General features: G+C 47.2%; 1 protein-coding gene across 1 annotated transcript in view; it reads left to right on the forward strand.

The window, feature by feature from the left end:
• Nucleotides 1-3,911: 3,911 nt before the first annotated feature.
• LOC107112003 (myelin protein zero-like protein 1) overlaps nucleotides 3,912-14,008 on the forward strand; it is a 12,776-nt gene continuing 2,679 nt past the window's right edge. Inside the window, exons 1-3 of the mRNA XM_015413059.1 lie at nucleotides 3,912-3,981; nucleotides 7,659-7,819; nucleotides 9,639-9,852. Of these exons, the coding sequence (XP_015268545.1) occupies nucleotides 3,912-3,981; nucleotides 7,659-7,819; nucleotides 9,639-9,852 (445 nt within the window). The remainder of the gene's footprint in view (nucleotides 3,982-7,658; nucleotides 7,820-9,638; nucleotides 9,853-14,008) is intronic.

The raw sequence follows: 14,008 nt of genomic DNA on the forward strand, positions 1-14,008 counted from the left end.
ATCAGCAAAGAAAGCTTGTGGGTGGACCCAGCTAGCATGCTTACTCAATCTTACCCAGGCCTGCTCCTTAGTACAGCACCTATTCCACATGGCTCCCCCCCCCCCAATGCAAATTCCATGATCCCCAACATTGCCTTTTGGGATTGTCAAAAGGGACTTCCTCTCCCCTTTTCAACCCTGGAAAACCTGGTTGGATCCAACCCATATATCTGCATATACTGAGTTCAGACGTGTAGAGTGATCAGCTCAATAGTTTATTAGTGATTCAGCAAGTAGATAGAAGACTGGAAATCCCCTAGCCTTTATGCGTACAAAAGGTTACACCCAAAACACACCCCACTCCCAACGATAGGCTATTTACATTACATTGTTTCTCAGTTGGTTTACTCTAGGATCCCTGTTTCCTTACTGGTCCATTCTAGGATTCTAGCCTGCTTTTGTTATGCATCCTCAAGCTCTGTCCGCAGTAGGCATTGCTAAAGGATGGTCTCCGCTCTGGTAAAACAGTGGAGCAAATGCTGGATGCAGAATGGGCCTGTGTCTGTTCTGACAGAGATGCCACTTGAAAATCAGGGTCGGTTGGAGGTGAAAACAGGCTCTGCTTGACCTGCCATTGGGCATACTCTTCAATGTGTGGAGTCTGATGATGTGGACAAGGTCCTTGGAGATATGAACAAATAATTTTTTTAAAAAAATTATGCTTCCAGTATTCTGGCTCCTTGCCCACAATTAGCATTAAATTTGTAACTGGGGTGGTGGCCTTGGAAGTTTTTAGTGCCTCCTGGAGGAAAGAGAGATATCTGAGATATCTTCTGTGATGTGTTTCTGGCCCTTTAGCTTTTACTATGAATGTGTCTGTATTTACAAATATACCAACTTCTTGGAAGGAAACAATTATTACTGTACTTGCAAAAAGCAAGAGAAGGATTGTTAAATTCCTGAACCTTATTGCCCTATATAATTTTTGAACTGGGACTTTAAGATATTCACTTCTATTATTGCAATTAGGTCAGATAAGGAGATTACTAAATATGTTGCTGTAGGTCAATATGGATTTATTAGTGGAAAGGAAATATCACATGTAAATAGATTACGAAATAGTGTGTGTACAAAGAATAAATCCATCCTTTCCCCAGTATCTTTGGATGAGAAATGTACTTCATGGCTTGCTAAGAAAACACAGTAATCTTAGATTTGAACTATGTGAGCCAGTTCGGAGTAATGTGTCAAAGATATGGCCAGAAATATAGGGGAACAGTTCCTGGAGTTGACCAAAAAGATCACAGAGGATGTTGCAGCAAACATAAACAAAGCAAACCTGGCCTCTCAGGGAAGCATGCCAAGAAGGTATTCCAGAGACCCAGAATTGTTTAAGAATCACAAGAATGTCCATCTTCAGAGAAGTGAAGACATGGTTCAAGGATGGGAGTATTGGTTGAGGGCAGGGGTCATTTCGTAGAAAAAGAGGTGCAGGAGCTCATTAGCATAACTCATTAACTTAACTTATTTGCATATGCCACACCCCCTGACATCACCGGAAGTGAGTCAGAAGGCAACACCCACCGTTCAGGCTCCACTGGACTGTTTTGGATTGCCAGCTATTGGGGGGGGGGGATGTGCAGATCTGTCCTCGCAGAGGAGGGAGAGCTTGAACCTGAATAAAACTTGGTCTTAAAGGTGCAACTGGACTGTTTTGGGCCTGGGGGCTCTGTAACATACCTGGCTGCTTCTTGCTCTGACTGAGGGCTGCTGGGAGCTGGAGGTGGGGCTTGTTGCATGTGCCCACCCCCTGGGCTCTTTACTGCCGGAGCTCCGCTCCTGTGCGCTCCCGCAGGAAATGACCCCTGGTTGAGGGCAAAAAGATATCCATATGTACATGAACCTTATAATCACTATTTTTAAATAGACTTTGTTAAGGGCACTGAGATCGGGGATGCTCCATCGTCTGGTAGTTCCAGCCCCCCGAGCTGTGAGGTTGGCCCACACGAGATCTAGGGCGTTTTCGGTGGCGGCTCCTTCCTGGTGGAATGAGCTCCCGGAGGAGATCCTGGCCCTGCGGGACCTAGTGCAGTTCCGCAGGGCCTGCAAGATGGAGCTCTTCCACCAGGCCTTTGGGTAGGAGCCGCCGCCGCCGCCACCACCACCATCGCCACACCATCACCGTTGTATTGTCCTTCTACCAGACTCCATGGAGGTTGATTAGTCTGTTGCGCCGGGGACGCTTTTATTGTCAAGATCACAGGCAGCAAATAATCGCCGAATATTTGTAAATGGTATAGATTGTATAGACCGAAGCACCAGTTTTTATTGTATTTAAAACTTATTTTATTGTTTTAGTATTTATATGCTGTTAGCCGCCCTGAGCCACTGGGTAGGGCGGGATAGAAATCTCATAATAAAAAAAATAAAAATAAAAAAGGTAAAAAGTAGCAAGAATGAACTAACATTTTATATATTCTAAGAGCACATTTTAAGTATAGATAACCTTGTATGGGGTTGGAAGTTAAAAGATAATGAGTTAGCCAAGAATATGGGCACTTATCAAAGCCCTTAATGGTCAGGGACCAGCATACCTTCGGGACTGCCTTTCCTGGTATGTCCCCCGTAGAGCCTTACACGTGAGTCATCAAAATCTGCTGGGGGTCCCCAGCACCAAGAGCATCTGACTGCCCTGGCTCCAGTCTGGTGGAGCACTCTTCCAGGAGAGATCAGGGCCCTGTGGCATCTGGTACAATTCTGCAGGGCCTGCAAAGCAGAGTTGTTCTGCCGGGCCTATGGTTGAGGGCAGTATTGGGCCCCTAGCCTATCGGCTACAGTGAGTTCTGGCCTCCCCCTCCTCCTTCTCCCATCTTTTAGATTATTGTATATTGCCCCTCTGTGTGAATGTCTATGCCATCTTAAATTGGATAGTAGAGTTTTATTGTAATTGTTGAGTTCACTCGTTTTCCCCTATTGCTTCAGGGTCCCCTCCCCCCACAAAGTGTTTTGCTCTCTCCAGTAGTCCCAGAGAGAGCAAAGCACATGTGGAAAGGGGGGGGGGGAGACCCAAAGCAATAGGGAAAAACGAGTGACAAACGTGACAGTGCGGAATTGTGATGCCGCATGAAACTGGTTGGAAGAAAAATTGACCAGCTCCCCTCGAGAGAATGGGGCGCAGGCCTGCAAGGATTAGGACCCCATCGGGCTCAGCAGCACAGGCTGCAAACAGCAAGGATCGGCTGGGGGATCTAGTGGGACAAGCAGCCAATCAGAGCCGCACTTGCCCTCTAGCCCTCAGAGGAAGAAGAAGAAGAAGAGATTGGATTTATACCCCGCCCTTCACTTGGAGTCTCAGAGCGGCTTACAAACTCCTTTCCCTTCCCCTCCCCACAACAGACACCCTGTGAGGTGGGTGGGGCTGAGAGAGCTCTTGACAGAAACTGCTCTTTTTTTCAAGAACAGCTCTTATCAGAACTACTGCTTGTCCAAGGTCATCCAGCCAGGTGCAAGTGGAGGAGTGGGGAATCAAACAAGGTTCTCCCAGATTAGAGTCCTCTGCACTTAACCACTACACCAAACTGGCTCTCAGTGCGGGGATGGGAGTCCTAAGAAGAGGGCGTTTGGGGGAAGGCAGAATTCTGTGGAGCCTCCAGGTGGCTGGCCTCGCGTCCCCAGTCCAAAATGAAAGCGGGGGTTTCTCTTTTTCAAACGTGAGCGTTGACGCTCCCTCTCCCTCAGCGCTACAACATCAGACACAAGAGGCAGGATTTGGCTAAAGGGAGAAGGGAAGGGGGGTGGGATCTTGTCGACTGACAGCCTCATTCGCAGGCACTCTCGTTCTCACACGCCCACCCCCAACTTTGGGCGAGGATATAAAGCTGAGGGGGAAACGAGGAGGAGGCAAGAGGCGGCGGTCCCCAAAGCGGCACAGGATGGCTTCGGCTGGGTTGCTCGACGTGTTGCTGGTGGTGGTGGTGGTGGCGGCGGCGGCTCTTGGCCTGTGTGAGTGCTTGTCCGGGCTGCGATGAGAAGTCGGGGTGGGAAAGGAAAGCAGGAGGAGGTGGGGAGGAAAGCTGCGCCCCGCGCTGATCCCGGCGCTCGCGGGCAGATCTACAAAAACGGGGCTGGAGGCGGGGCAGGCGAGTCACTCGGGGCCAAGGAGGGGCAGGCAGGTCAATTGCAGCAGAAGGCAGTCGAAGGCAATGGTGCTCGTGTCGGGTGGATGGCGTTTAACTGGAGGGTTGAGGAGGGGATTCCAACTCAGCAGAAGCCCCTCCCGAGAGGCGCCTGTCCCCCCTCGCTCTTTTTTCCGGCGGGGATAGATGGGGGTTGTGCAGTGAGGCATGCGTCGTGATGGGGAAGACCGCACGTGTGAATAGAAGATTGCAAAGAAAAGAAGCCCAGGGCTGAACAGAGACTGTGGAAGGGCAGGTGACTTTCTGGCCTTTTCACTCCAAGGGAGGATAGGATTCGCGAGACACATAAATGCTGAACCCCCTCCCCCCCCCCCCCCTTGTGGAGCGCTGATCTCTGCAAAGAAAGGAAAGTATTAGGGCATTTCCCCTTGACAGACTTCCCCTGAGTCAAACCAGCTGGGAGATTGTAAAGGTAAAGCTTTCCCTTGCTCGAAAGGGAGTCGAATCCGACTCTAGGGGGCAGTGCTCATCTCCGTTTCCAAGCCGAAGAGCCAGCGCTGTCCGAAGACGTCTCCGTGGTCATGTGGCCGGCATGACTAAGCGCCAAGGCCCACGGAAGGCTGTTACCTTCCCACCAAAGCGGTACCTGTTTATCTACTTGCAGGTTCTTGCTTTCGAACTGCTAGGCTGGCGGGAGCTGGGACCAGAGATGGGAGCTCACTCCGTCAGGCGGCACTTGGGTCTTGAACTGCTGTGCCTACTGACCTTCCGGTCTGCAGCTAAGCTTCTTAACCACTGAACCACCATGACCCCATTGTAGCAAGTGCTAAAAACATGGGTCCTTCTTCCCTGGAGGTCACTGCGGCCGCAAAAACTTGTACTTCAATAAATCTGTTAGCCTAAGACTCTCTCTGTGTGTTTTGTCACAACAAATGAATATGGCTACTACACAGGAATGTAAGGTAACATGTTAAGGATGACAGGGTCAAAGGATTTGGGATCAGAACCTGCTGGCTGGCTCTGTCATGTTTTTCACTGAGAATAGTAAGAATGCCTTCTGTCCTCTAGGACTTGATGCATTTGGCTTTACTAGCTTGCAACAAGAACAAAGAGAGACTTTGTCAAACTGTTGTGTCTCTAATCTGAGGCAGCTGCACTGTGTTGCAGTCTTTTGTCTGTTGTCCAACTTGAACAGTTTCTTTTCTGGAAGATTGTCTTGTGCTTTTGTGTTACATCTGCTGCCTTTATTTCCAGCTCTCTGAAACTTCCATGTTGGGAGCCTGTTCAAAGTAATGTGATCTTCAGAAGTGCTTGTGAAGGAGATGGTTCTGCCTCTCCCTACGACCATCCAGTGGAGCTGACAGAATGTTAGTGAGAGAAATGGTTCAAAAGAGCAGTTAAGGGAGTGGAAGATAGCAGTGAGGTAGACGAGAGTGTGTCTGGCTGAGTGAAGCTATGGAGAAGAGCTGCTTAAAGCTGACTGAAAAAAAGACTGATGGTGGTCACACGTGGGAGATAAAGCGGGGGGGGGGGTGAGGCTATTTCCTCCAGAGGAAATTGACCAACAGTTGCATGATCACATAGTCCTTTGAAGCTGTGGGTGCAGGCTGCCACTGCATGATCAGATGCAACCGCGGGTGAATCGGTGTTGGGGTTTTTTTGCCGTTTGTTTCTGATTCTCTTAAATGGGGGATCGATGAATCACATCTCTGCACTGAGGGCTTCCTATGGGAGTATATGATCATGTGCATATTGAGAAGGGGGGGGAAAGAATGGTACAGAGTCGGGATGGCCTGATCAGATCATCCCGACGCCATGAGAGCGCGCTGGAGCGATCCGTCTGTGGCCCGTAGCACCCTGTTTGCTACCGGACTTTCCCCAGTGTCTTTTAACTCTGCTTCTGCGACGGAGCAAAACGGTTGCCGACAGCTGCGGGGCGCTTCCCAGATGTTTGCGTCTGATCGCGCCCTTTAAATCCACCCAGCATTTGCCCCTATGGCAGGGCTAATTGTGCGTGTGATCGCAACCAGTGTGTAACAAAGGATCCCAAATGCTGGAATAGGGAAACAGTTCAAGAGTTCAATGGAAAAGAAACTTTGTAACCTCTATCTGACTTCCTTCAGTATTATGTTCAAACCATGTTAACTCCTTGTTTATCCCTGTGGGCTGGTTGTCTCAGGGAAGGAAACACACACACACAAGCTAAGAACTTGGTCTATATATATATGTATATACCTATATAGAGAGAGACCCTGGCCCCTACCTGGCGGAACTCTCTGCCGAATAACATCCGTGCCCTGTGGGACTTGCCTTTCCACAGAGCATGTAAGGCAGAGATGTTCTGCCAGGTGATTGGTTGAGGACAGTAACTGTTTTTCATCTAGTTTGGCACTCCTCCTTTTCCTGCCTCCCTCCTCAATGAGGTAACATTTCCAGGGATTTTCGCCATCAGGCCAGCTCAGGCTGCTGTCCTATTATTTTATGTGAGATGTATTTTCTGCACTATTTTAAAATTCTGAATTCTTGTAAAACTCTTGTAATTTTATCATTGTTGTAGTAGGATATGAATCAGTAGTGGCAGCAAGTGAATGGAATGGTGATTGAGTCCTGAACCCCAATAGTTATTTGCTGTGTTGAGTGAGGAGCAATGATTAAAGGGGGCTGGGATACCCTATCTGCTGAGGTCTCTGTAAGTGAGAGAGAGGAGAGGAGATGTGAAAAAGTCATGGCTCTCCATATATTTGAAAAGAGGCAAGAAGGGGAGTGGATGTGGGATGGCCTGACTTACCTGTAATCCTGAACCTGCTGGAGAGAGGTTGTGGAGAGTGGTGGGCACTCTGCGTGAGTGGGCGGAAAAAATCTGTCACTGCACTCAGCAAATGGCATTGGTTATGAGATGTTTCAGCATCCCGGAGTTTCTGTCTCTTCTAGTCTTCCTTGTATTATATTCTACAGCAATGAAGATCAAGGAGGACCTCGTGTGGTTAAATGGGCTTTGTTAATTTTGGTAGTAGTACCCAGTTGGAGTAATTTCACTGGATGTAAAAGTCACTGGTTTTTTGCTGGTGCATCAAATCTGATGAAGGCTACAAAATGAGTTTTTGGACCTAGGGAATGCCCTAGGGGATAGGAATTAAGACATGGCTAGGATGGTTTTTCTCCACCTTCTTGAGGAAGATGCAGCTGTTTTCTGTATTTTTACTCTAGAGTCAGGATTATTATACAAGAGTATCCTTACCTTGTCAGCAAATAAAATGAACATTCAGCGAGTACAACATCATATCTGATGAAACAAGTTTTTGAACTTTGTCTTTGACTTATATGGGTTATATGTGTGGATTTAAGTGACTACATATTGAACCTTTTTGTATAATGGTAGATTTTCTCATACATGCATGATGTTTTGTGATCCACTGTGTTCATTCAGGGTCTTTTAGCTGATGATTGTGCTATGCTAACCATATCGAATGACACTGGCATCTCATTGTGTATTGCATTGGGACCTAGGCAGATTATGCTGATGCTTTATGGTGTTCTTGGCAGCCCATGTGTCAGCTGTGGAGGTGCACACAGCACAGGAGCTCAGGGTGAAGAATGGGACAGTAGCAAGGCTCCGGTGCACGTTCACATCCTGGGAGGTGATCAGCAGTGCAGCCTCCGTGACCTGGAGCTTCCAAGCACAAGGAGCATCTTCCGCTGTGTCGGTAAGAGATGGTCTTATGCTAGGTTTGAATGGGAACCATCAGCAACAGTGGATTACCACTGCAGTCCTAAATAGAGTTACACCCTTCTCTGTCCATTAAAGTAAATGAGATTCAAAGTGAGTAAGTCTGCTCAGGATTGCACTGTATTTGTAGGCACTCCATGAGACTGTGTGTTCCATACTGACCCACTTCTGCCTTTTTGACTGGTGTCTGTTCACAGCGATCACTTTCTGCCTGCCCTTAAGGATAGTACTTCTACTTAAGGAATCAAAATGTTCCACTGGGGGGGGGGGAAAGGTCTTGTTTAGGTGTATGATATTTTTATTTGAACTAGTGCCACTAATATTAGGCTAGTGATAATGGAGAATAGAGGGGAATGAGAAAATGGTGGTAATATGTAGAAAGCCATGAGAACAAGGTGGTAATAAGTACAAAGCCATGGGAACAGCAAGATCTCTGTGTGTTTTTTTTTTTTGGGGGGGGGTCAGCTGTTGCCCTGACTCTTTTAACTACTCCCAGACTAGGGATACAAAGACCCTATGGTTGCAAACCTTCGGGGGATGTCTGAAGATTTTCTGCAATTACAACTGATCTCCAGGCAACTGAGATCAGTTCACTTGGAGAAAATGGCCACTTTGGAAGGTGGACTCTATGGCCTTATACCACATCAAAGTCCCTCCCCTCCCCTCCCCAAGCCCTGCCCTCCTCAGGCTTCACCCCCCCAAAAAAATCTTCAGGTATTTCCCAACTTGGAGCTGGCAGCCCGAGAAGGCCCAGGAAAAAAAATTGAAAAAATTACGAGTGGAGAAATAGTGTGACTGAAGTCTCTCATGAATAGTCGAGAATACAGCTTGGACAAAGAACAAGGCTCGATGCCGTTCGCTGTTGCTGGGACCGGAACTGGAGCAGGGACCTGCTTACCTGAGGGACCGCCTTTCCCCACATGTACCCCAGCGAGCACTAAGATTGGGCTCCCAAAATTGCCTGGTTCTTCCAGGGCCTAAAGAGGCTAGGTTGGCTACAATGAGGGCCAGGGCCTTTTCGGTGGCGGCCCCTCACTGGTGGAATGAGCTCCCAGAAGACATCAGGGCCCTGAGGGACCTTTTACAGTTCCGCAGGGCCCATAAAATGGAGCTCTTCCACCAGGCTTTTAAGTAGGGTGCCGCCTCGATTTTATGGCCCTGGTTCAATTACCAACAGTACCAACGGCCCCACCAACTGAGGCTTTATAGCCGGGTGGGAGCTTGATGACACCATCCAGTGGATAGTAGATATCAGAAGATCACCATATTTTAATGCAAGTTATGCCTAAACTGTATGATTTTATAGTGATTGATCATTTATTGCCATTGTAATGTATATTTATTATGTTGTTAGCCACCCTGAGCCACCGAATGGCAGGGAGGGTGGGATATAAGTGTAAATAATAAATAAATAGATTTTCTAAATACTCCAAATAGTACTATTTTATATGCTCACTGAAGTAAAAATGATGCATTTTATGTTGTCAAAACAATAAAATAAGTTTAAGTTTAGTAAGAAAGTAAGTACTGTATATGTAACAATATCCCAAATACTTTCCAAGTTTCCCCCCCCCTTGAAAAAATGGGGCTAGAATCTACTTTTTCTAAAAAGTAAAAACCTATATCTGCAAGGAAGGACTAATAGCACACTGCAAGACAAATGCATGAGCAATTAGACTTACAGCTTTCCAGCAAACTGTCTTCCTTGAGTATTGGAAAAGTTCAACAGATGTGGCAATGCAATGGGGAAGAAGAAGGTTTTTAACATTGCATGACCGTTGTTTTCTTGATTGCAGTTCTTCTATTATTCTAATGGGATGGCATATCCTGGGCAACATGTGCCATTTAAGGACAAAATCAGCTGGGCTGGAGACTTGAGCAAGAAAGATGCATCTATCAGTATTGCAGACATCCAGTTTCTGGACTCTGGCACTTATGTCTGTGATGTCAAGAACCCTCCAGACATTGTTGTCACACCAGGAGAAATCAGGCTCGAAGTGTTGGAGAGAGGTACGTAGTCTGACTCCGAACATGACTCTGCTTGTAATGAAATGCCCTGCTGCTGAATGGTTTCAATAAAATTCCTCCACCTAGCAAAACTTCCCTTAAAATGTTGTTGTGGTATCTGTCCAACTGCATTTTATGCAGACTACTTTGTTCATATAATAAAGACTTTTTGGTCAGGTTAAAATTAAATGAAATATCATTACAAAAAACACCCTATTCTCGATTAGGATTCTAATGCTTGGATCCATTGGAGTGTTTTCATACATGGAAGGATGACCGACTGTGTGGGGCCTGATTTTCTTGCCTCCCGCTTCAGCCCCAAATGTCTCCTGAAGTGCTGCTTCCCCAAGGGATTCTCCCAAGAATAGCTTTTTGTGGACCATTTTGGACTGCAGTGGAAAGGGTAAGAGGAGAAAGTCGTACTCTGCAGGTGGGAAGGCGCTGGTGGATCCAAGCTGAAGTCTGGCTACCAAAGTCGAGCTCAGCCGGAAAAGTCCCCCAAAGGCTTCTTTGCATTAGCATTCTCCTTAAGAATTTGCCAACAGGCAACAACTGCTATGGACAGTGGCACCTTGAGTTAAGCTGCTACCATATTTACTCAAAAGGAAAATGACCCTGAATATAAGACTACCCCCCCTAAAAAAGGAGGTTGTACATAAGAACAGATGACCCTGAATTTAAAATGGCCGCTCCTAAAAATGGTAGCACTGTATACAAATTTATATTACACAGTAATCAGCATACAATAAACAATATAGACTAGGGTTGCCAAGTCAATCTTACCTTAAAGCGGGGGGAGTCCAGTCCCCTCCCAGGAGTCTTCAGGCACACGCGCTTTGTGTGCACGCCACAATCACGCCACCTGGAAGTGACATCATCGCATCGGGCACGTTGGGGGTGGGGCCACTATGATTCCAGGGAAAGCCATAGTTTTCCCTCAGGTCATAGAGCGTCCCCCCTGCAACGTGCCCGGTGTGATGCTGGGCTCGTCTGCTGACTGAGGGTGGGGTTCCCCCTGGGGCACCATCTGCCACCGGCGGGTAATGGGGCAATCAAATGGGGGGTTCCCCACATCCCAGGGGGACCTGGCAACCCTAATATAGACTATGGAAGAAAATAATTCTTTTCTCTTTTTGCACCTCTTTGTATTGTTAACTGTTCACAAGTAGTATTCATGATGTTTCAAATTATAAAAGGCAAGAGACTGGCTTTTTTACACATACACCCCCCAAGTGGAATGACTAGGCAAAGTCCCTCATAAATTGACCAACAAGCAGTGCAATCCTGAACACAGTTATTAGGGTTGACAGGCAGTGCCTGGCAACTAGTGGGACAGCTGTAGGTGGGGATATGGGGGGGGGGGCGGCACGACACCAGCTGCAGCCTCACATCACTTCCAGTTAAAAAATGGAAGTGAAATAGGTAGCTCTAGGAATCACTGGAAACTCTGTGGTTTTACCACATTGTTTCTGGCCATTCCTGAACCTACCCTTTGTCACTTGTGGGTTTTTATTTTATTATTTTATTTTATTATTTTAAATGACAGGTTTTTTAAAGGTTTTTTAAAATAATTTATTTTTCTCCCAACACTGCTCAAAGTGGTGGCAGGCACTGGGAACCGGATGGGTGGTAGGAAATATGTCACCTCGATCAGGGGTATGCCAGCCCTAAGTCACACCCTTCTCAGTCCTTCATAATCAACATGCTTAGAAGGGTGTAACTCTCCGTAGAATGCCCTGCTAAACTGCCCCCCCCCTGTCCCAGTTTGCAGTGCTTTCCATAAGCTTAGGAAGGTGCACTTTTCCAACAGAAAGTGTTCTGTCTCCAGTCCACTGAGGCAGTTTAAAATTAACCACTTGCCTTATCCTTTCCAAAATGGCCACAAGCCCATTACAGCTATGAGTTTCTCTCTCCTGGGGGGAAAACAGCCTAACTACTAGGCAACTCCAGCCTGAAGCACAGAAGCCAAAGTGGGTGGAGAATACTATTCTGAGCCAGAAACATGGGTCAGTAGGGGAGCAAATCCACACCTGCTGTTCCCACTGCTTCTTATAATTTGCTGGGCAAGGCGCTGCAGTGTCTAAAGCTAGACAGTGAACTCCTCCACTTGAAAGGCAAATATTGCCTTTCAAGTTGCTGTGCAGATGAAGCAGTGTTGCTTTCATTGCCACTTTTCTCCACCAGGGAATGAATTGGCGTACTTTCTCCAAAGCTCTCCCACTCTCCCTGAATTTGCAGGGAATCTGTATACTAAAGTGGAAGATGACCCCCTCATTTTTTTTTTTAGAAAGCCAGAGAAGGTAAAAAAAAAGTTGTCTTCCTTTTCAGTAAATTGGGCATTTTAAAAAGGTTTTGCAGACAGAAATACCTGGATGACTCTGCCAGATGTTGTATTACGGAGCCAGAGGCTCAGCTCCACAAGGCAGCTGTGCTTTCTTCAGCATTCTACCATTATAAAGCCTGAAAAACTCAATTTGTGATAAAGTGGGGACCCGCAAGACTTGTGGCAAGTGGCAATCCCATCCTCTCCCCCTCACTTGCTGGGCCACCCATTTTCTAGTTTCTGGTCTTCCCTCACTCATCTACCTGCATTGCTGCCATCCCTGTGACTCATGGGTGTGAGTGTGGGTGTGTGGCAGTGGTTGTTTCCACTCCCCCCCCCATCTGCATGCAACATTTCTGGCTCATGCAGCAACTGGGGATGTGGCACCAGTTGCCATTCATCCTCCCCAACCCTCTACCTTCTCCCCCAAATTCCAGGAGTGCCACCACTGCCTCAACCCCAGCTGAGGGACTCATGAAGGGGGAATCCCATCCCCTCACTAATTGGGCTATCCCCCCTGCTGGCTCATGGGCAGTTATATGGAAAAATATTCTATCAGGCAGCCTCAAGAACTTGAGCGATATCTTCTCCTAGATAAGTTATTATGTTTGCCGCAAGGGTTCCGATGGGACCCTAGAAAAATGCTGCTATTTTAAGAGTCTTGTATGCACAAAGAGGATTTATTGCTCCTTATGTCTTGTATGTATATCACTGTCCTTGAAAAAGATTGCATCCGATACGGGTAAATTTCTAGAGTGCCGTGGGAATCAGTGTTTGTGAAACTGAAAAAGTGCTGTTTGAATGTTGAGATTCTTGGGTTTAAGGAGGAGTTCTAAATTAAACCATTCTTTAACTCTCTTTGGCAGAAGAGTCATCTCAGGAGTGGGGGGAGCGTGTGTGTGTCTGTGGCCTGTTCTGCATCTAGCATTTGCTCAGTTGATTTACCAAACCCACAATGGAACAGAATATGACTCAAAATCACATTCAAATACCCTGGGCCAACACCGTACTGACTGCAGAGTCACCCCAGAACGGCCATAAAACTATGCAGACAGTACCATAAAACTGAGAGATCAAAGGAAGTGAAACTAGCATGCAGTGTGGAGGCTACTATAAAATCCGACAATTAAAGAAAGTGAAAGTGGCATGCAATGTTTCCCTTTTGCCAGTCTAAACAATGCCCAATATTAAGGAGTTGATGAAAATCTACCATGTACTTCAAAAGTTACAATGTCTTAAAGGTTCTATTTACATAAATGAGATGGAAGACTGGGCAAGACACACAGGACATGTCCCTCACAGCCAGTGAAGCAGGTGCAGGAGGCAGGAAGTGCTACTAGCCTGTAGCTACAGTGGGGCATTTTGGGGATCCACCCCTTCAAACGTGAAGCACACCCCACAACAGCTGCTGCCCCTGTCCCCTATCCCCCCTTCTCCCCACTCCTTCCCCACCTGTGACATCAAAAGGGCCATCCAGCTGATTGGCAGGAGCACGTGGCCCACTGATCAGCTGGAGGGCCCTTTAAATCTTGCAGCTGCCCCTTTCCCTCCCCTCCTCCAAGATTTAAAGGGCCCTCCAGCTGATCAGTGGTTCCCTTTAAATGCTGTTTTTCTAGCGTGGGCTGCCCACGCCTGATCTCCAAGTGGTGAAATCACTGCTTGGATTTCAAAGAAGGCATGTGGCCACCCCCTCCCCCTCTCCTGCTGCCCCACAAAATTTCTCCATGCCCCAACAACCCAAAATTTCTGGCTATGGGGTATTCAGAGACAGCTTGGGGTGAGAAGATTCCTTTGTTCCACGCTTATGCTTCCTCAGATTTCTCCCCACCTCTTTCC

The sequence above is a fragment of the Gekko japonicus genome, unplaced genomic scaffold (genome assembly GCF_001447785.1).
Source record: "Gekko japonicus isolate JY-2015 unplaced genomic scaffold, Gekko_japonicus_V1.1 scaffold2668, whole genome shotgun sequence".
NCBI lineage: Eukaryota > Metazoa > Chordata > Lepidosauria > Squamata > Gekkonidae > Gekko > Gekko japonicus.